Source organism: Callorhinchus milii, unplaced genomic scaffold (genome assembly GCF_018977255.1).
Source record: "Callorhinchus milii isolate IMCB2004 unplaced genomic scaffold, IMCB_Cmil_1.0 Scaffold10, whole genome shotgun sequence".
In the NCBI taxonomy this organism is placed as follows: Eukaryota; Metazoa; Chordata; class Chondrichthyes; order Chimaeriformes; family Callorhinchidae; genus Callorhinchus; species Callorhinchus milii.
The window spans coordinates 5,598,743-5,621,127 of record NW_024704751.1 but is presented as its reverse complement, the minus strand read 5'-3'; the positions used below and the strand labels follow the sequence as shown (position 1 = coordinate 5,621,127).

The 22,385-nt window shown below is 41.9% G+C and overlaps 1 protein-coding gene across 1 annotated transcript in view; it reads right to left on the bottom strand.

The window, feature by feature from the left end:
• Positions 1 to 16,004, bottom strand: part of LOC103183369 (EF-hand calcium-binding domain-containing protein 5-like) — a 28,103-nt gene extending 12,099 nt beyond the window's left edge. Inside the window, exons 1-9 of the mRNA XM_042338560.1 lie at positions 15,818 to 16,004; positions 13,943 to 14,061; positions 12,794 to 12,950; positions 11,994 to 12,165; positions 10,637 to 10,710; positions 4,084 to 4,239; positions 2,124 to 2,223; positions 1,000 to 1,317; positions 367 to 432 (exon numbers count right to left, since the gene is read on the bottom strand). Of these exons, the coding sequence (XP_042194494.1) occupies positions 367 to 432; positions 1,000 to 1,317; positions 2,124 to 2,223; positions 4,084 to 4,239; positions 10,637 to 10,710; positions 11,994 to 12,165; positions 12,794 to 12,950; positions 13,943 to 14,061; positions 15,818 to 15,973 (1,318 nt within the window). The 5' untranslated portion in view covers positions 15,974 to 16,004. The remainder of the gene's footprint in view (positions 1 to 366; positions 433 to 999; positions 1,318 to 2,123; positions 2,224 to 4,083; positions 4,240 to 10,636; positions 10,711 to 11,993; positions 12,166 to 12,793; positions 12,951 to 13,942; positions 14,062 to 15,817) is intronic.
• Positions 16,005 to 22,385: the final 6,381 nt, after the last annotated feature.

The window sequence follows — 22,385 nt, the reverse complement described above, 5'->3', positions numbered from 1 at the left end:
CAGGTGTGAAACTCTGTCTGTCCAGCACCTTGGGACATCCTCCCGACATGAAAGGCGCTATACAAATGTAATTTTGTTGTTGTGGAATTGAATCACGCTAAATACACTTATAGATCAACTCTCAGAAATCTGAATTGCACATCAAGATTACTTCGACAATAATCATACATCACATTCAAAAGTTGCAAGTCTTCCTGGTGTAGCCCAACATTCCACAAAACTGCTTAATAATTCCTGATATTGGGATATTATGCCGTATTATTATGGAGTCGAAAAATGCAAGTCTAGACTTGCACTTATGAAACATTTTTTTTAAACAGCGTTTATCGTTGGATAATAACATGCGTAAATTCTGTTTTAATTTACCTATACTATCTGGTGTAAAAATCATTTCTGCTTCCGTTGATGCCTGTTCAGTCTTGGAGTCAGTCTCTGAAATAAGAAAAAAAACGAAAATCAGAATATTCGAAAATAGATGGAATCCTCTTGGAAGCGAACTGCGCAGAGCCAAGCGATCCTGAAAAGATCATCATCCTGCGTGCAAGCAGCAAGCCATTTCATCGAGGCATTTTGGTACTGAATTCAGCTCTCAGTTCAAATCATAGAATTTTATAGCACAGAAGAATTTTATAAAGTTTCAGGTCGATGAAACTGGGTTCTGATGAAAAGTCATCGACCTGAAACTCCGTGTTCCCAGCGACTTCTGTTTTTATTTCAGATTTCCAGCATCTGCAGCATTTTGCCTTCTCTTAAAAGAGCTATATACATTTAATCCACTTCCCTACCCTTTTCTCCATATCCTTTTCTATTCTTTGTCATTAATGATATTTCAGCAACATAATGCTTTCAGTTTCTATGAATTGTGTAGTCCGACATAAAGGCAATCTTAATATTACACTGGCTTGTTTCTGACCTTTGCTACCTTTTAAATTCCACTCTATTACAATTTATTTTGAATGATTCTATTCCTACGCTTTCCAGCTGAGGGCAATTGCTCACCTTTGTCTTGAGTTGCACTGGTCTCTGCGGACAATGTTGTTTCCTGTGTTGTTTCTGCTTCTCTACTGGGTTTGTAAGAGTCTTCTGCTCCACCTTTCTTCATATCATCTTCTTTGTGGTCTACATCCTGTTTGGGTTCACTGGCAGGCTGATCCACCGTCTGCTTAGCTTTTTCCTGATCAACAACTGGTACCACAAACTGAATCACTGCTGTTTCGTCCACCTCCGCAGTTCTTTTGGCATGAAAGATGATTTTTTTACGTTGAAGGTCAGGAACAAAGACTATGGTGCCCAATTCATCAAGTTCAAGTACAGGCCCTAGTGAAAACGCACACAGTAATATCCTTACATTTGTTATAGTGACTTTCATGTTGGGAGGTCGTCTCGAGCTGCTTCTGAGAGCAGTGACTGTGTGTTTTGCGGAGAAATATGACCAAAGTAAGCAGTTTCACATAATCGCTATTTTTACAAATTATATCCGTACTGCGATTTTTAAAAAAAAATTTCAGTGAGTGCAAAAATCTTTGCAGTTGATGTAGCACTTATAATTTCTAAAATCTTCAAAGGGCTTCACCATTGATTGTGTAGTGACTGTGTGTTTAGATAAGCAGACCTCGGTTTACCATCTCATCGAACGAGGCCACCTTTGACAATACAGCATACTCCTACTAGCAAACTCCCAGCTTACTCAAAGCCCCGTCATAGACTCAAACCTGTAACCTTCTATAATAATAAAATAATAATAATAATAATAATCGTTGAGACGTCTCAAAGCACTTCACAAAATATACTGTAAAGTAAATAGACTATATTTTGTGGGCGAAACGCGGCAGCCAATTGCACACAGCAGTGTCCCACAAACAGTCGTGGATTGAGTGACCAAATTATTATTATTATTATTATTATTTTTAAAGGGTTATTGCCCCCCGAAAAGTGATTTGCCAATTGACTAACAATCAGAGGTACCTTCTGAGATAAAAGTGCTGCCAACTGAACCAAAGTGACACTTAGTATACAACCTATTACACAACGTTTATAGGGAAATAGATCAATATTTAAATAAAGTCATCACTTTGTCTCTCCTCTATTGTGTACCATTCATCTCTTATTCTCATGAAACTCACATTCTCTTGGATTACGTAATTGATGTTTAGTTTTGGTTGGGCTGTGGTCATAGAACTTCTCAAATAATTGTAAAATCATCTTCCGATCCAAGTATCCACCCTACAGAGAAAAAAAACATTTAATTTTATTTAACCTATTCATATACTCATGCATAATATAGCCCCTTATTTTTCATTTTGTTAGTGAAACTATTGATAAGAGTAGTATGATATGTAAGATTCCAGCTTTCTTGCTCTGAATTCAATTCCTTTCAGAGATAATCATCAGTCTTAGGTAAACTGTGAAAGTTTTATAATAATAGTTTTATTATAATAATCCTTGCATTTGATACAGCACCTTATCACATTATTGAGAAGTCTCAAAGTGCTTCATAGAATATACTGTAAATTAAATTGACCGTATATTTTGTGGGCGAAATGCACCACAGTGTCCCACAAACCGTCGTGGATTGAGTAGCCAAATTATTATTATTTTTTGGTGCTTTATTTATGGTGCCTCAGCAGATTGAAATGTCTCAAAAGTGCTTCACTGTCAAACCTGACTGTATATTGGAGGCAAACTGTCACACGACAGCAAAGCCTACTCCTGTATATACTGTTGTAGGTTAGCAACCAGCACATATCACATCTGCACTAGGGAATGGTTTACATTTTGTCTAATATACACGTTGTTTTCTTGTGCTCTTTCCTGTTTCTCTCTGAGCCAAAAGGTTCAATTAGTGACAGATTATTTGTGCTCTATTTCAAATCCACTGGGAACTTGATTAAGACAGGGTGACAAGAATGGAAGAGTGGAATAGCGTTAGGGAACATTCAATCCCCATCCCATTCGAATCTTGTCTGCATGGCTTGTGGCAACTTGCTGGAGGGCAGCCAACTTTTTCATCACAAGGCAAGAGAAAAATCAAAAGGAAAGCTATCTCCAAGGCTAGTAGAGAATGCCAGTGAAACCAAATCAATGAAATCCCACCCCTGACCCCACCATTACCTTGTTAACTATCGGTGATCTGTGATCTATAAAGACCTTGTCATTAAAAATAATTCCACCCAATCATGCTTAGCCTTCAGCTTTTCTGCCGCCACCCTCTGGAACTCCATCCCCAAATCCCTCCGCCTCGCCCCCCTCCCTAGCCTTCTTCAAGGCCCATCTAAAGACCTTTCTCTTTCACTGTGCCTTTGGCAACATTCCCAGTCCCACTCCCCTAACCTTTTATTTCTCTCTTGAAGGTGCTGAATCAATCTAGGATAGTGATTCACGGATAGTCTTCCAGTAACTTAGGAACATGGGGAATTCAGAATTCACGGGCCTACATCACAATAATAATAATCCTTGCATTTGATATAGCACTTTTCACGTCTTCTAGACGTCTCAAAGTGCTTCACAGAATAGATTGTAAAGTGAATTGACTGTACATTTGTGGGCGAAACGCGGCAGACAATTGCGCACAGCAGTGTCCCACAAACAGTCGTGGATTGAAATGACCAATTAATTATTGGTTTTTTTGAGGGATTATTATCAGGCGTGTGAAGTAAGGAAACTTGCCCAAGGTTTCGCCCTGTCGGGAATTGAACCCAGGTGTCTCGCTTGCAAAGCGAGTGGTCCAACCACTGAGCTACAGGACTCCACAAATTACAATTGCTAATCCCATTTAGCCACGTTTCTATCTATCGCTTTCTTAAATACCTCATAAAAAATAAATACTTCTTTCCTTCTTTTGTTCCTTCTTTCTAACAGGTACATAGACTTGAATATGCAAGAATGGTTTGTACTGTCAGGAACAACTCAGATTCTGGAGATGGGATTTGTCAGAGGTCCATATTCCTGTTTGACACATCTGCAGCTTTTTCTAGCCCTGCTCCATCGCACATTCAGTTACTTAAATTACTTAGGAATTAATTCTACTTATCGTTTCACCCATCAGCACATCTCTCTTAAACAGCACTCTCTCTAATCACTGACCTTTCCATTGTCACATGCTGAAAACAGAAGGGCGAATTTCAGCCTCAGCTCATTTTCTTTCGCTCCTTCTTGCAAAATCATTGCACATTCAGAAATATGCGAGAGGAAACTCTTAAAAACATCAGGCGGCTGGTTTTTCACGTAATCATATAAATACTGAGGGGAAAAGGAATAATTTTTGTTTTAAAAATCAATAGTTTTCCAATAAGTCTTGATATTTATCGCTCTTGAGATGTAGACTTTAGTACAATAGAATACTGACGGCTGCCGAAATTGATGAGACTTAATTTGCCATTAACTTCGCTGGATAGTGGAGCCATTCTCAGCCGGACAGTACTTTATACGCAATAAAGACTATTTAAGCACATTTCACAAAGTGATACAGGATCATAGATTTATACAGCACAGAAGGAGGCCATTCGTACCTGTCGTGTCTGTGGCGGTTCTTTGAAAAGAGCTATCCAAATCAACCCCACTCCCTTACTCTCTCCCCATAGCCCTGCAAACTTGTAATTATCAACAGCCTTACAACGTATCAAATGTGACTTCCAGTGAAATAAATCGTCCCATGGTGAAGTGACTACGAGATTGATGTACACTGGTCTGTTGCTAACATGTTACTAGTGCACCGGTGTAATTTTAATACTACTTAAAGGGTAACATCAACATCCTAATGGTTTGGGAAAGCTGGGTGGGAGGGAGGAAATTCAGTCAATATGTGGCTCAGTGTAACAGCTCAAGTGTGAATCCCAGCAACACTTCAGTGCAATGTTTCTTGGAGAAAGCTAAAATTTATTTAGACAGAACCATTTCAAACAATCTCCTAATAGTCTAATCTTCTGAAAGCTCAGGAGACTATGAATGGGTTCGAGACGGTTTCTGCTTGTGTTAGGAATGCGGACGAAATGCCTTGCGAATAAAAAGCTTTCTGTTGCGGTTTGCTTTAATTCAACCCACTCGCTTTCTTTGAAGCGCGCTGACATTTTGACATGGTTAAGAGAAAAGAACTATGTTGTTCATTTTGATTTTGACAGCTCTTAATCCTAGAATGCCAACAGAACAGGTGCTGACATGTACGAAAGCAATGCTGTCGTTCAGCTTTCAGTGGTTCAATGGTATAAAAAGAGCCACACACAGCATGTATTTAATAATAAAAATAATAATCTTTGCATTTGATGTAGCGCCTTATCATGTCTTTGAGACGTCTCAAAGCTCTTCACAGAATATACTGTAAAGTGAATTGACTGTATATTTTGTGGGCGAAATGCAGCAGTCAATTGCGCACAGCAGCGACCCCACAAACAGTCGTGGGTTGAGTGACCAAACTATTATTATGTTTTTAAGGGATTATTATCCCGGAACAGCAATCTGCCAAGTGACTAACAACCGGGTTCCTTCTTACTGCTTGGTAAACAGAGTTGTGTGGAGTAAGGAAACATGCCTAACGTTTCGCCCAGGAATCGAACCCAGGTCCTCTCGCTTGCGAGGCAAGTGCTGTAACCAATACGCTACAGGACTCCACGAGTGACTCAGATAATCCAGCCCAGTTCAATGACCTCTAATATCTCTTTTGTGATAAATCTGTGCTAAATCACAAAGAATTAATGCTAGCCTTGCGTGTAGCTAGCGAGGAGAATCCATCATAATCTGAGAATCATAATCAATTTAAATTGCTCTTTGTCGCTAACCTGCAGTGACATCAAGCCTTACTGAAGAGATTATAGGGAGCTTTTTACACTGTTTTTTTTTGAAAAACAAAACCTGTCCTGACACAAAATTGTTTGATGCATTTTCTCACTTCCCCTATTGGAGGCATTCACTCTCTGATGTCCATGCTTCTAACCACTTAAATGTAATAACATCACCATTTCCTGTGCAGAAACAAACAGACTATTGTAAGTCAAAGTTGAGGCAGTTCAAAAAAACACCCAAGAGTCGGCACATTCTCTTGTCACTAGTGTGCAGCAAGCATCACACAGCAACAACTTGCATTTATATAGCGTCGCTCACGCATGGCAGTGTCCCACATGCCTTAACCCAGCATATGTTAGAAGAGCCAATTGCTAGGGCCCATAATGCTTTGTATTGGACACTTAAGCACTGTTATGTGATCTGTCTGCTCATCTCTCGCAAGCACATTATTATTAAGTCATTCCGATTATGAAATCACCACGCACATATCACAGAAGGCGCACGGAATCCATTTGGCAATTGTGTGGATCGTTCCCAAGAGTTGATGTCATTTTTCCGCCCTTCCTCCTTCCCCCATTTCCATTCTCATAACAGCAGCTTTTGTATTCAGTGATAAGAGGGTGTCAAATTGGAACCATCAAGCTCCAGTGAACAGGGTCTATTGAATGTCAATGCCAAGTGGTTATGTAAAAAAAACCTACTCCAGGATTTCAGATGCTTTATACAGACCCTAATCCTCACTAATCACAAAGGGTCACAGCAACTGGTTAACTACATGCAAATTAAACTCTTACTATTGCTTCTGCTCAAAGTAATTTCACTTGCTAATCCCCAAACAGATCGGTTACAGCACCACGTGGTGCTGGCTTAAATGTCTGTCAAACTGCTGATGAAGAGACAACAGCTGTAAGGACAACTGCTGCTGAAAGGAGGTACCTGAAGTCTGGGCTCAGGGACACAATCCAGGATTTATGTCTACCTTGATTCTTGTGCATGAGACACAAGCAACTATTGCTGAAGACCCACACTTCCAACTGGTAGAACCACCACTCAATGGGTTGGGTTGGGAAGAGTCAGACAAATGGGTTGGGGTGAATCACCAATGAGTTCCTAATGCATGGTAGGTTCATAGGTTTTTAAATCCATTTCTTTTTTTTAAAAAAAATGTAAAAACTTCACGATAATCTCTTGACGTTATTGCAGATTAATGACAAAAAAAAATTGGGAAAGAAAAATGCACACAGGAATGAACATACTGGAATACAGAGACAAATTAAACTGTAGTCTTTTAAGCTACAGTTGCTATTTTCCCAGGACTTTACACCACCACAAAAATCTGAACAATGTTCTGCTTTTCCAGTTCAGATGCACTGACCAAGATGGCTTTGATGTAGATGCAATGCTCCAAATTAAAATGAAATGTGTTTCTAGTTTAATGTAAACAGCTCGTCCTATTCCGGTCTTGAATGCAGCCAATTTCTATCCTGTCACAGCTCTAGCTAAATCCTATCCTACTTACAGCCCACGCATCATTTGGATTTAAGTGTAAAATGTCCCCAAAAGCCTCAGCCAAATACAGAGACTTTCATCAGTATCACCAACAAAACCAGCACTTCAATATACCCTCAATGTACCAAACATCATAAAACATCAAGTATCTTTCATATCCCTACTTGAGGATATTCTTGAGAATACACTGCAGTTAAAGTACCTTCTCAAAGCACTGAATATTATAATAATGCTTCTAGGGTGTGAAATTCCACTTGGTTTCAGCCTTAAGAGTATTGTCATGCAATTTCAGGATGGTGCAGAATCTTGGTAAATTCTTACACTCACTTTTAATTTGGAAGTTGGGTGTCAGGAACAGTTGTTTTATCAAATTAAGGCTGAATTTGAAAATTTTCAAAAATTGGAATTTAAAATTCATTTTTAAAATGATGGTCTGCAGGCTAAGACAAGTGAGATATTTGAAGCCAGCTGGCGTGGTTCTACATTTCACTGGTGCGAGGCAGACCAGCATAATAACACACAGCAAAATATTTAGTTTACGCTAAAGTGACTCTCTGGATGACAAGATGTGGATGGTTACTGGTATCGGTGTTATCAGATATTATCAGAGTGACTGGCACTGGGCTGGGAAGAGGGCAGATGATAATGACGCACTGATACAGGGTAAACAGGGATATGATAATAATAATAATCCCTGCATTTGATACATTGCTTTATCACTTCTTCGAGACGTCTCAAAGCGCTTCACGGAATAGACTGTAAAGTGAATTGACTGTATATTTGTGGGCGAAACGCGGCAGCCAATTGCGCACAGCAGCGTCCCCACAAACAGTGATTCAAAGAGTCTTTAAGTGGTGGCAAAACTGTATTTAACAAATGGGGGTAGGAGAGGAAAAAAAAGGTACAATATCAAAGAAAGCAGGTTTGATGGATAAATCACTTTAAGGGCTCCTAAACAGGAATATAGAGTGACAAATTTTGTCGGGAAGCAAAAAAAATCCCCTTGTGGTGCAAGCAAAAACGTAACTGCTGACCATGCTCTTGCAGTTCAAGTCACCAATGGGTTATCAATGCAGAGACAATGGAAAATTACCGACAACTACCAAAAGGGGAAGAGGAAGTATTTGTAGACAGCAAAAGCTTTGCACACAGCAAGAAAGGGAAACTGTGCCTTCCCCCCCCACCCCACCCCCAAACAAACCCAGCAGACTGGTGGAACTCCAGAGAACCATTGGGGGGAAAAAAGAAGTGACAGATAAAAATGCAGGAAACACGGATTGCTGCGGTGAAGAGAGAGATAAGGGCGCTCAAATAAAGCCCAAAGCTATAGAGGAAACGAGACAGACTGCAGTAAAACCAACAGTTAACATATCTCGAGTCAAAGGCTGGCTTCTGGCCTACAGCAGTTCAATTAAGAAAAAATCAAAAAGTAGGATTCCACAGAGGAGCTAATGTGCTTACTCCCTGTTCTCATTACAAGGCTCTCAGTCAGAAAGTTATCTTTCTTCGGACTTACTGAACCTTGACTTTCAATTTTTTTTTAACGCTGCATTTCCTGCTGTTATGGAATACTCATTTTGTAAAGTGAAAACAAACGATGATGTTTGCCTTGTGGCAAACAGCGCTTTGCGGGGGGTGGGAGTTGTTTTTTTTTTGCAAACGCCCGTTGCTATACTGTGTGTATGCGCGAACGATTTTGTTCCTGTGCCACGCCAGCTGCTATGCCACATGTCTTTAGCGGCGCACTGCTAAGGGGAAGAGAGAGGGCACAGATTAAGTAAATGTTGCAGACGTAATTTAAGGTGGTTCGTGCAAAAGCACCCAGCACAATGCGGAATACTCCTTCTCCCCGTGTACGTAGGTGCTGTATTTCATAAAAGTGCTGCCTTTTTTTTTAAATAAAAGTCTTCTTCCTTCCTCTTTTTTTTTTGGCCAGCCAGATGATTGGCACATGTGGAGATTCATCCAAACCAGACTGAAAGTTCCATGTACTCATTGCCACCCATTCCCTTTGTCTGAAATAGAATGTGAACTCTCCTCCTGAGAGAGACCCAACCTCTTTACCTACACTCGGAGAGTATTTTAGATGCAGTTTGGGAAGAGCCAAGGCATAGAGATCCCAGAGTGTGTGTGTGTCCTTGGGAGAGTGCTAAAGTTTAGATCACTTTTTTTGACGAACTGCTCCGTGCATTCTGAACGTATGTGTGAACCAAGTTGCGAACGTGATGAGGCATTGTAGCTGAGTGCATTCCTGTGCTTGCACAAGGTCCACACATTACACCCTTGATAGCGACCAAGAGAGGAAACCTCAATTGATTTCTTCTCACTAGCCCAGCAACACTGAGGTCAACTGTATTCCACAAACCGCTTCAGGAGGGAGAGAGGCAGGTGCAACTGAAGGAGAAAAAATGGCTTGAAAAAAGGAAATGCTTAGTATCACCATGGCAGTTTGGCATTATTTGAACTTCTAGATGAGATTACTGCCTTGTGATCTCTACAGATCATAAGTCAGATAGACGACCAGCATACAAACTCATCAGATGGGTTAACAGGTATGTAATCTTGAAGTGCCTGGCTGAGAGGACTCATTTTGATCCATGTGTGTCAATAGTAGATAGGTTCAGGCCTAACTGATTTATTACCACAAAAAGGGTAAAGACTTGATAATTAAAGGAGAATTTAATCAAGTACGCATACGCACACACATACATACAGCACTACATTACCTTCAAATACAGCAAAGAAGCTCTGGTACACTGACGTCAATCGGGGTTATTATTTAATAAGCATCGCCTGCAAAAGGTTCCTGAGCCTCTGATGCAGATCGTCTTTGTGCTTGCTGCAAATAACCTCTTTTATCTTGCACTTCGTACAAACAAAGACTAAGATCAAATCGAGCATTCCTCACATCCTCCAACCGAGCTAAAGGAGGAGCCTTCTCTGTAAAGTCAAGGTCACTGTCTACAGGGGAAATAAAAAACCACTTGTCTGGGAAAGATTATGAGCCAAAAGCAATCACTAGCTGGCTGTAGTTCAATATTGCGAGGGCTATTATCCTGGTGGCAATATGTCACTTGATCTTTGAGTGTGATGGTAAGGCTACGAATAAATTATAAATTATTTATTGCCGTGCTATGTACCACCTTATCTGCCATTTTGATCATAATTTTTTAAACCAAAGAGCGGTAATCGACTGATGAATAAAAAGGAAATTTCGTCTCCCACATATTCAGACAGAAAACAAAAATAGGTATGTATTCAAAAACTTAGCACTAGCTGTTGCACACTTCCCCCTTCCCTATCAGGAAAGTAAATTGTTCAATTTCCATAGACTGACAAAATCATTTCTCACCTCTGCAAACCCTTGTCCATCTAAGATTTTTCCTGTTGTATCCGTTTCCTCCATTTTCTTCGCAAATTGCGTACCTACACAAAACATCCAAAACACACAGAGACAGGACAGGCTGACACATTGCTCTCAGAATAGAAATGTGATGCAACTTGTTTCGGTTTTAATAAAACACTAAAAAAAAGTTACACATCTACATGTTGTACCCTTGATAAAATAAGTTAAGGTGCCTATAATTTCTGTGGAGCCAGGGGATACAATTGTTTGTTCTGGCCATGGCTTTGTAACCACCACAGATTATTTTGACAGTAATTTCCCTAAAGTGACTTGAGACTTTCAACGTGATTAGGCACCGTAAGCATACAAGTTCCTTCTTTTCAAACGGATGTGCTGGAATGTATTTCTGACTAGCGGTAGTGAAGAAACAAATCCAAAGCCCAAACCATAAATACTGCACCATCCAAAGCAAACAGGTGAAGAACAATCTTTTAATGAGCAAGTGGAAGGCAGAGAGCCACTTTAAATAGGACGTCAGCAACAATCCGTTTCATGCTGCGAGGAGACATTTTTGTAATGTAGCATTTGTATCAAATTTATATCAACCGCCTCTGCACTGATGCGAAAATGGACAATAATTTTTTTTAAAAAGAGCCAGTTACCAAATATATATAGTATGTCAATACTTTTTTCTGTAACATTTACGCCAAAGAAAATGACAGAAGACTACAACAACAAGATTTCATTTATAGAGCGCCTTTCACGTCGGGAGGACGTCCCAAGGCGCTGGACAGTTGGGTCAGGACCCGAGCAGTGGAGAAATGGTCAGGGTGAGGGTAGGGAAGGGAGGGAGCGAGGAGGGGGTAGAGAGTCGAGAGGGGAGCTGAAGGTACGGTCAAAGAGAAAGGTCTTGAGACCGGCCTTGAAGGAGGAAAGGGAGGAAGCGGCGAAGGCACTGGGGGATGGAGTTCCAGAGCCTCGGGGCTGAGAGGCTGAAGGCCCGGCCACCGATGATAGGGCGGTTAGGGCGGAGAATGTGGAGCAGACCGGTGCCAGAGGAACACCCTCCATCTCTTCTGGTACCATCTCTGAGGCTCAATTTATAATTATGCAATAACAAGGGGGATGTATAAATCAAGCTTCCATTTCCACATCTCCACAGCTGGAAGAGAAGCATCTTTAAACCGAGCAGTTGTAATCCGCTATAAAGTAAATTTAAAAAATAACTTGTAAAATATGGGGCAGGGTGTGAGGGAAGAATTCAATACATTGGTGATACAATTTGTACAATAAATAGAAAATTGTTCAATCTAAAACTTTCTCTCACGCAAATGTTTGGAGTGGTTGCCATTCTACTTCACACAAATTCTTATGTCTAATCCCTTGAGGTCTAGACATTTAGTTTCCGTGCCAAACTGGGAAGAGTGTTGAAATAAATTAAGATGGTTTGACATTTTCATCCACTTAGCCTTCCTGAGCTTACCTTGGGAGGACATCATAGGATGATCCAAAAAGGACACTAAAATATTTTGAACCTAAAGAACAAATAAAGATGTCAGAAATTATTTGTGAGATTCACATTTCTCACCTTTCCCGACACCCCACAGCTCTGGAATAAATTAGATTACTTTTTTATTCTTTTATTTTCTTGTCAATTTTCTATAAGATGATGGCCAGTCAACAACTACAATAACAAATTACATTTATGTAATTTCACACTGGGAGGATATTTTCGGTTTGCACCCGAGCTGAGGATTGGAGGCTACGAGTGGCGGGGGGAAGGAGGGGGCAGATAACCAAAGGCACGGTCAAAGTGGAAGATTGCGCTAACACAAGAAGATGACTAGTCAATCAATGACATAAACCATAAATGTACCATATTGTGGTATACCATGGCTCCAGGGTATGTCATGCTAAAACAAGCCTATGTTATATCTGAGCCCACCTGCATTGTAAACCTAGCATTGCCTTGATTCAGTTTTGGAAAACAATGGGATTGCAGATACAGTATTCACAAACCAAAAGTGTTGCTTTCAAATAAAGTCCAAATTTAAGAATTATACACAATGTTACATTTGAAGTCCATAATCATAAAGGCAAAGACCATAAGAAATACTGGACCTCTGGGATCTAACAGGTTTCTACTAATGTACGGAATTTTACCAAAGCAAGCTCTAAGGTTCCATCAATCCTCCGGATCCATTCTTCATACTTCGCCAGCAAAATTTGTTTGTCCCTCTTTTCATGCACCAAGAGTTGTTTTTTCACCTGAATCCTCATCTTGTTTCTCTCCTTTGTTTCTATTTTCAGCTTGGCAAGTCTGCGATGTAAACGAATCATCATCAACACTACCAGTTTCTGAGTAATTTCATTCATACTAAAACAATAAATCCATGATTACAATTTCAATGGGATAACATTCTCCTCGACAAGCCATGTCCTTTTGACTTTATTGCAGCCCACATTATAACTCTTTCTTCTATAGAAATGTGGATGTGTAAACACTTAGTCAAGTCCCAGATAAGATCCATTCCCCAAAGCAAGTTATATTTTAACTTAAGGCCAAAACCACATGTCAACAGGTTGATGATAGTACGGTAGAAACAAAGTGCAAAATACTGCAGATGCTGGAAATCTGAAACAAAAACAGAAGTCACTGGGAACACTCAGCAGTTCAGGCAGCATCTATGGAGAAAGGAAAGTGAGTCAACGTTGACTCACTTTCCTTTCATGATAGTATGGTATTTGTCTTCTAACAATGACATTTCCCAACAAATGTTTCATTCCAATCCTGTAACATCATACAGTAATTTAATTGATTCCAGCATCTCCAAATACTACACTTCCAACAGCCAAGGAATTTGCAAGAACATTATTTGACTATGAGAGGCTGAGTAAATATAGACTGTATACTCCAATACAACAACCACAAATTGCATTTGTATAGCGACCTTTCACATCGGGAAGGCGTCCTTAGATGGATGTTGGGTTAAGAAGAGAACTGGGTTCCACCGTGTTGCAAACTGTGTTGAAATTGCCTACCAACATTCATTGCCTTAGCTTGGATATGAATAATGGCCCAATTCTCCCTCCCTCTCCCCCGGCTCGTTGTCAGACTCTGCCACTGTGAAGCGTTCCGGGACGTAACCCAAGTGTGAAGAGCGCTATATAAATGCAAGTTGTTGTTGTTGCTGTGTGAGGTTCTGGATGCAGCCAATTCAAACAAAGCTGTACCCCAACACAATCGGAACCTGTAGGAGGGGAGAAAATGGAATAAAAACAAGATCATATAAATATTCTGACAGCACTTGCCTGTTATCCTTGATATCAACAACTTGATCTCTCAAGTCCTCCAGCACCTGTTTCAAGCCACGCATATAGGGAGATGATTCTGGAAAGTCACAGTGACGCGGGTTGTTCCTCATTAGATGCTGGGCTAAGAAATTAATGGGGTTAAAGTATGGATGTGGTTTCTCCACCACTGTCAAATTATTTTGTCTAACTTCTATTAACAGCCTCTCCAAGGCTACAATCAGAGCAGGCAACAGGTTTTCCAGTGCGTACAGACGAGAATGCACTGTCAATTTATTTTCATTGAACCAATCCCTTGTCAACAGATCTATTGGAATTCTCTTCTCTATATTATTCTTTTCTTCTTTGTAGAGGCGTGCAATGTATTTTTTCTTTGTCTGCAAATAATGGACTCGCCTTTGTACCTTACGATTAAACTTTTTCTTCCAAAGCACATGATCTGATTGCAAAAGTTTTTCACTCTCTGCACTAATATCTATTCCCTCAAGTTCTGAAATCTGAAAAGAAGGTCTTCTACTTCCAGAGGAATCAGATGTAGAATCCAGTTTTGACCGTTTAAGGGACATGGTCTACTTTTTAATTGCTGAAATAAAACATAAAGTATGTAAATATTTTATTTGGAACAGTAGGGCATGGAATCATACAAAATTATGAATATAGGTCTTATTTCCAAATGGCACCTCAGTATATCAACAACCCACCAAACACCTTTTGGCATCAAACATGCATTCAAATCTCTCATTAAATGGCTCACAATATTCACCTCCCTGGACCTACTCCACATTTTAATCTCTTTATTTATGTGAGGTAGTCAAACCTGTCTACTCATCTTCAAAACTCTTCAAAAGAATTTGAGACTCTGACCCATTATTTTAAATCTCTTCACAATATTGTATATAAAAAAAGATATGACATGTTTTTATAGCAAGACATCTGAAATGCTTTACAGTAATTGCTGTAGCGATTGTTTCTGGGAAAGCAAACGCAGGAGCCACTTTGCACACAAGCAGAGGCCCACAAACATGATTAAATCTGAAGGATCCGCCAGAGTGCCAGAAGAAAGTTCCTTCTCTTTTACCATGGACTTACGCAGACAAAATCTTGGTTTAACATCTAGTCCAAAGGACCATACCTCCAACAATCAACGCTTTCCCCACTGGATTCTCAGCCTAGGGTGTAAATCCAATTTCCAAAGACAGAGGGTTGAACCAGCCGCCTGCTAACCCAGCACTGAGATTGCTTCCAAATCGAGCCAGACTATGGATTTATTTCGCTGTTCTCCTAATTTCAAGTTTGAACTTGACTTTAAATTTAACCACAGTGTGACCACTCTGATCATTGACATCCTCCACCATTTACAGTCCAGTGTGAGAGCCAGCAAGCCTCAGCACTGACATTACATTCACCATGGCACTGCACGATGATTAGATTTGCAAACAGAATAGTATTCTATAGTAGTACCAACACATCGTATTTCTTCAAAGACTAAACTGCAATGGTAGGACGAACAAAGGAAACCTTCAAATAAATCCCACCCCCACCATCCCCCCACCCCACCCCCTCGAAAAAAAAATTTCTGGACAGAAATGAGATTAAACGTATTCTTTATCTGCACATCAGGAGTGAAAAGACCCATTTACATCGCATTCCAAATGCAACAAAAAAGACATTTGCATTGCTTCCTTTTTTTATACACAGCAAATACGACCTGGCAGTTGGTGCCAGCCAATTCATTGAAACACTTTTTTTTATTATATTACATTACATTACATTATATCATATCATATTGCAAAAAAAAAAAGCAACCAGCAAATAGCCCCCGGGACAATTTCTCGACTTGCATACATCAGACTGGGTTGCAGTTGGAGGACTTACTTTAGTTGAGCAGCGATCCAAAGTGTTTTCATTGTTATTTCTCCCCCTTCCCCATCGCCTCCTCCGGCACGGATTGCCTTTGGTGTAGCCCCGCTGTGTGGGCTGGTGCCCGCCTTGTGGGCACGTCACAGGCGATGCCCTGCACTGTGACACCATCACTACCTGACAGTGACCTGAGCCCCAGTTGCCCCCCTGGTGCCAGGACACAGGGTGGATGTGAGGTCCACCCAGTTGCTGAATAAAACCCGACTCGGTTCATTGCAATGCCCTGTTCTACCGAGAGAAGCCTTTTCGTCTGAAATCACTGTGTCCCTCCTTCTCAGCCCCCACCTCCCTCCCCTCCACCCCCACCCACCCACCTCCCTCCCCTCCACCCCCACCCACCCACCTCCCTCTCCTCCACCCCCACCCACCCCCTCCCCCCACCCCCACCCCCCCCCCCCTCCCCCCCCCCCCCCCTCCCCCCCCACCCCACCCCCCTCCCTCCCCTCCACCCCCACCCACCCCCCTCCCTCCCCTCCACCCCCACCCACCCCCTCCCTCCCCTCCACCCCCACCCACCCCCCTCCCTCCCCTCCACCCCCACCCACCCCCTCCCTCCCCTCCACCCCCACCCACCCCCTCCCTCCCCTCCACCCCCACCCACCCCCCTCCCTCCCCTCCACCCCACCCACCCCCTCCCTCCCCTCCACCCCCACCCACCCCCCTCCCTCCCCTCCACCCCCACCCACCCCCCTCCCTCCCCTCCACCCCACCCACCCCCTCCCTCCCCTCCACCCCCACCCACCCCCTCCCTCCCCTCCACCCCCACCCACCCCCCTCCCTCCCCTCCACCCCCCCCCCCCCCCCCCCCCCCACCCCCACCCCCCTCCCTCCCCTCCACCCCCACCCACCCACCTCCCTCCCCTCCACCCCACCCACCCACCTCCCTCCCCTCCACCCCCCCCCCCCACCTCCCCCCCCCCAGGAAGAGGAGCATCCATCCCCAGCTGAGACCCCCTTCAAAACTGCCTTGAACCAATTTCCACATATTTTCCAGCAGGGGATTTGGATACCAATGGGAGCACAAACACTGCTCCTGAAGCCAACTTTAGAATAATGAGATTTTTGCTGCCCTATCATCTGCACACTGTAAAATGTGCATTTTGGAGCATATTCTAAGATAATTATTTGGGGAGGACGAGTTTGAGGGCTGTGGGGAGAGAACGGGGGAGTGGGATTGATTTGGATAGCTCTTTTCAAAGAGCCGGCGCAGACATGATGGGCCAAATGGCCTCTTTCTGTGCTTTATAATTTTGATATTGCTTCTATTAAAGAAAGTGAAACTACTGGTACATAATGCAAAACTTTTGTCCTCGGTACTGTGAATTTTTAATTTCCAGTAATAATTCCCTGTGCGATATCACACAAGATCCTGAAAAGCTAGAGTATTCCAATTCAAGCTTTTGACACATTCCTATTTTCTCCTCTTGCCTTTTATCCAACTGCACATATCCTGTTTGCAGTTCTTCCAGTTGAGCAGATTCACAGATGGTTGAGTAAAACAGAGCCACGAAAACCATCTGGGCTCTAGCTGAAATTATTGTTGGCTCAAGGATTCAAAGATTGGAATGTGGAATTGGATCCCAAGTCAGTATAATATGATCACTGGGCCAATCTCGTAGGAATATTGTAGCTGTGAAGGCGACTGGATTCAAAATAGCTACTTCAATGATTCAACGAGGAATTTTTTTCCTTCCACAGAATGGTCGGTCTGTAAAACAAAAACGGTTAATTATCTTCATGATTTTGTTACAAGTGTTTAGGGCTTATTTGAAAAGAGGCATTTAATATACAAGGCAACTACAACATAATTTGTCTTTTCTTCTCAATGGGATCCCATTGCACTGTTGTAACTATTGAAGTGGGAACTGAATGATTAAAGCAGCTTCCTCATTCAAGTTAGCAGAAGAGGGAAACTATTGCAACTATTGATCGGTTACGATTTTTGGATAATACCAATTCTCAATGGTTAAGGATGATGGTGCAGAGTTCAGTTAAAAGTAGTGGTACAAAGATTACCTGACAATAGAGAATACATGCATTTAAAATAATTGTTATATTCATTGAACAGTAGGGGTAAGATGCTTTTTACTTGAATGCTACATATAGCAGCTGTGAGGTATTAGGGAAAGCAGTAGCTTGCCACTAAACACTGGGAAAGCTCATTTGCAAACTGCACTTCACATGCTATGAATGGTCTAGTGATTAAAAGCACCACCTCCATAGAGTAGAGCAATTTACCAGAGGTCAATGGGTGCCAGGATTAACACCTAGGTTATGCCAAGGTACTGTATCTGATCTCAGTGGGGAACATTTGTTTGCTTTAGTGCTCTTGGACTGAGGAAAAAATCGTAGTTGCTGAATCACTAACAAGTAACCCTGTGGAGAGTGGATTTGGTGGTGATGCGCTCCTTGCATGGCTATCCTACAAACAATGACCATCTAGGGCCAGTCTTAGTTGAGAGCAGGTACTGCTTGTGAAACTATACCCAAGTTAGAATCTGACCCTTTAGAAGGCAAGGGGAGAGGAAATTGGTTGCAAACAGCATAACAGAGGCCAGGGTTAGCCCAATTTTTGCTCCTTCACCTCCATCTAGTGTATGTGGTGACATGGATATGATCAGGAAGCTGCCATTTGTTGAATAATAATCCTTGCATTTGATATAATGCCTTATCACATCATTGAGATGTCTCAAAGCACTTCACAGAATATGTTGTGAAGTGGATTAATTAATTGAATTAATTTACTGATTGGCAAAATAGGGTTGTGCTCAAAAAATGCTGCATTAACATGTCCATATTGAGACAATTTCTTTTTAGTCTCACTTCTTAGAGTTACTCTACCTTTAACTTATTTATCTATAATCCACACTTTGATCACAACCATTTGTCCAGCACCTGGTTTTAAGATTGTGAGACATCTTACTGCACAGATAAGCCAACAAAACTCTTCCTAGGGCAACAACGATGACAAGATTACATTTGTATAGCATCTTTCACGTCGGGAGGACGTCCCAAGGCACTGACAGAGTACAGCATTTCAGACCCAAGCTGGGGTCGGGGGGGAGAAGGGGGGTGGCCGATGGCATGGTCAAAGAGGAGGGTCTTGAGGCAGGACTTGAAGAAGGCTAAGGAGGGGGCCAGGCGGAGTGACTGTGGCATGGAATTCCAGAGGTTGGGGGCAGGCAGAGTGGCTGATGGCTCTCCCACCAATGGTGGGGCAGGGGGTTCGGGGGACGTGGAGCAGGCCAAACAGGAACTAGCAAATAAAAATGGTTACCTGTGTATTTGGCATTGGGCCTATACGTGTGAAAAAACATGTTCACATGTAATTGTGGTCAGGTGTAGTGCTTTATTTGTAGGCAAATGCATGAAGCCAGGGACCACTGCCATAAACAATCCTTGCATTTAATATAGTGCCTTTTACATTGGGAAAACATCTCAAAAGAATTTCATAGGATTTTACTGTAGTCTATAGGTAAATCCAGTAGCCAATGTTCATACATTAATCCAAGACAAACAGCTATGAAGCGAAAGACCAATTTTTCCTGGGAAATTAGTTAGGACACCAGGAGAAACTCTTGACTTTTAGTGGTGCCGTGGGATTTGTAATGTTCACTTCAACAGGCAGATGAGATGGGACCTTGGTTGAATATCTCATCCTGAAAGTTGGCACCTCCCACAAGGAAGCACTGTACTAGAGTGAAGTACTGTTCGAGTGTCAGCCTATGCTATGTGAGTTCAAAGGAACAGACATTGAGGCTTGAACCCTTTTGCTTCAAAGGCTAGTTCTACCAACTAAGCAACGCTGCCTAATCATTGGTTAAAACTAGCTAACAGCTGTTTAACCTCAGTTTATTAGCTTTGTGTAAATGTATAGCTATAAATTATATTATTCCTTGTAATCAAAAAAATTCTTCTCATACAGGTGCGCAGGACAAAATGAAAGTAAAGTGAAACAGCGCAGCCAGCCTACATTCCCAAATAGGCAAGTTCTAATTGAGATCTACACTATCCTTGTGCTTTGTTTTACCAGCAGTAGCCAATATAATAGAATATAAAATCATGCCAAATTCCAGCTTTTCAAACAACCGCTCTTGGAGCACTTGCTTTACATCAGTAAACATTTGGTGCTAAATGGTAACTCCTCAGACTGCAAGTTTATAATATGGAGCTCAGCCAAGATTCCCAACACCGGAAGGGATGCTTTGGCAGTGGGTCATAACTGACCATCTGGAACACACAAACTGTCTTTGGATATGGTTTCTGAATATTTTAACAAAATGTTATTTCCTGCTGTTTTGGTACAGTTGTTTGTACGTGAATGCAACTTTACACATTTAGAATTGCAGTGGTAAAGAGAATGTTTCTACAAAAAATACATTTTTTTTTCACATTCTATCCATAATATCTCCATTGAGACTCCTAAAATAGTTGAAAACAAAGCCTTTTATTTGTTATTGCTTAATTTTAAATACAGAACATTACAAAATAATCCCCGGTCTGTATATCTGTAGGATCGGAGTAGAAATTGACACGTATCTCTGACATTGTCTAGAAATGATTGTTACATTGTTGAAATGTTTTGAAAACATTACACTAAAGACATAGTTGACATTCATAACAAAACTATTTATGTCTGTGAATTCATGATTGTTTCACAATATTGCGTTTATAAATAAACTTCAGAAAAACCTTCAGCTACTAAATAACAGCAAAAGATGATATGAGAAAAGGCAGGTAAATGGCAAACTCTTTAAAAGAGTTTCAATATTCTTCTGTGCTGTAAATTTCTATAGTATTACCATTAATGTACATTGTTTCACAAGGTTTTCCATAATTTTGTGTATAAGAGGTACATAAGTTACATAACAACATGCAGGAAAATATCCAGACTGGGTTACATAAGTATCCACTTAAATATAATTTCCTATAAATATAGTTACTGGCTGTTCCCTCCTTGGACACACATTCTTTTAAATACCTTGTGGTATTTAGTTTCTTTGTGCTTAGCACCCAGAGGTAACCTTATCCAGAGGTGATTAGTTACTTCTTCCGACTGCAAGGATCACATTTGGTTCTGGTGGAGGGATTTCCATGTACAATTCAGGTTACAACCTTTCTAATAAATGTTTGAAAGCTGTTTATCTGTAAAAGTTACAATACACAATATACAGTATTCTCAAAGATCATCAAGAGAGTGAAAAAAGATTCCAAGCGCATGTGGGAGCTTCACAGTTTATTTTTACAGCATTTCTCTGCGTTTTACTTTCAGATGCACCGATACTGTAAAAAAAGTACAAATTTAAAATTGCAAATAGCAGTTTCAGGAAAAACCTCAGGAAGTATTTACAACAGGTAATATAACAACTGCAAGGTTACTAGGAAGGGTGGTTGAGGTCAGGACACTGGACTCAATTCAAAAAAGTGTTATGCTGTGATAGGAAGAAATCAGAGTGGACATTCCGGAAGGACGCGATCAAATGAGTGTTCTTCATCTGGAACAAATCTTGTGCTCTCGTGAAATGCTTCAAGGCGTTTCCACGATAGAAGTGCAATATCAGATGCAACAAGCAACAAGCCACTTTACCTTTCCCCACGTGAAAGGCGCCGCACAAATGTAATGTTGTTGTTGTCGTTAATAGATTTTGTGATTTTGTGAAGCGCTTTGAGGTGTCTGAATAACGTGATCAGGCGCTACATCAAATCCAAGTATTATTGTTGTTATTATTATTAAGTGATCCACTTTGCCCCGTTAGCCACCGGCCGGGCTCAACACGCCAAGCATCCCCCTCCCGCGCAGCAGTATACCTCTTCCTTCCTTCTGACAACTGGGTCGTCTGTCGCGCCCGATCGGTATGGTCTGCCACCACCACCAACAACAACAACAACACGATTCCATTCATAGAGCGCCTTTCACGTCGGGAGGACGTAACCGAGGCGCTGGACAGTTGGGTCCAGCGCTTCGAGACGGCGCGAAAGGGACGTTTGATATCAAACACCAGGATCATCATCATCATCAAAATAATAATATTAATATCACCAACTTGTGTCAATGCAGTGGGTTCTTGTGGTTGTTGGGACCCCGGAGGATTCACTAAAGCCCTGTGAAGGGTTTAAAGTAAGAGTGGTTGACAAGCTGTGGGCTCCCACACACACACACACACACACAACCCCCCCAACCACCACCATCATCATCATCACCATCATCATCATCCAACCTCCTCCTCCGTGGCGGCGCGCACATGCGCACTGGCGGCGCCTCCCCGCTCGAGCCCGTGAGTCAGTTTGAAGAGCGGGCGGGCGGGCGCGGGGCGGGGCGGGGCCGCGCGGGAGGGCGGCAGCCGTCGGCGAACCTATCCACTCACTCCGTGCGAGCCGAGCGGAGAGGAGAGGCGCGGAGCGGAGAGGGGAGGGGAGTGGGCAAAGGCGAGGGAAGGTAGAGGAGCTCGAGCTGAAGAAACCAGTCATTTAATCGCTCTCTCTCTCTCTCTCCCCCCCCCTGAGGAGAATGAAATCTGTACCC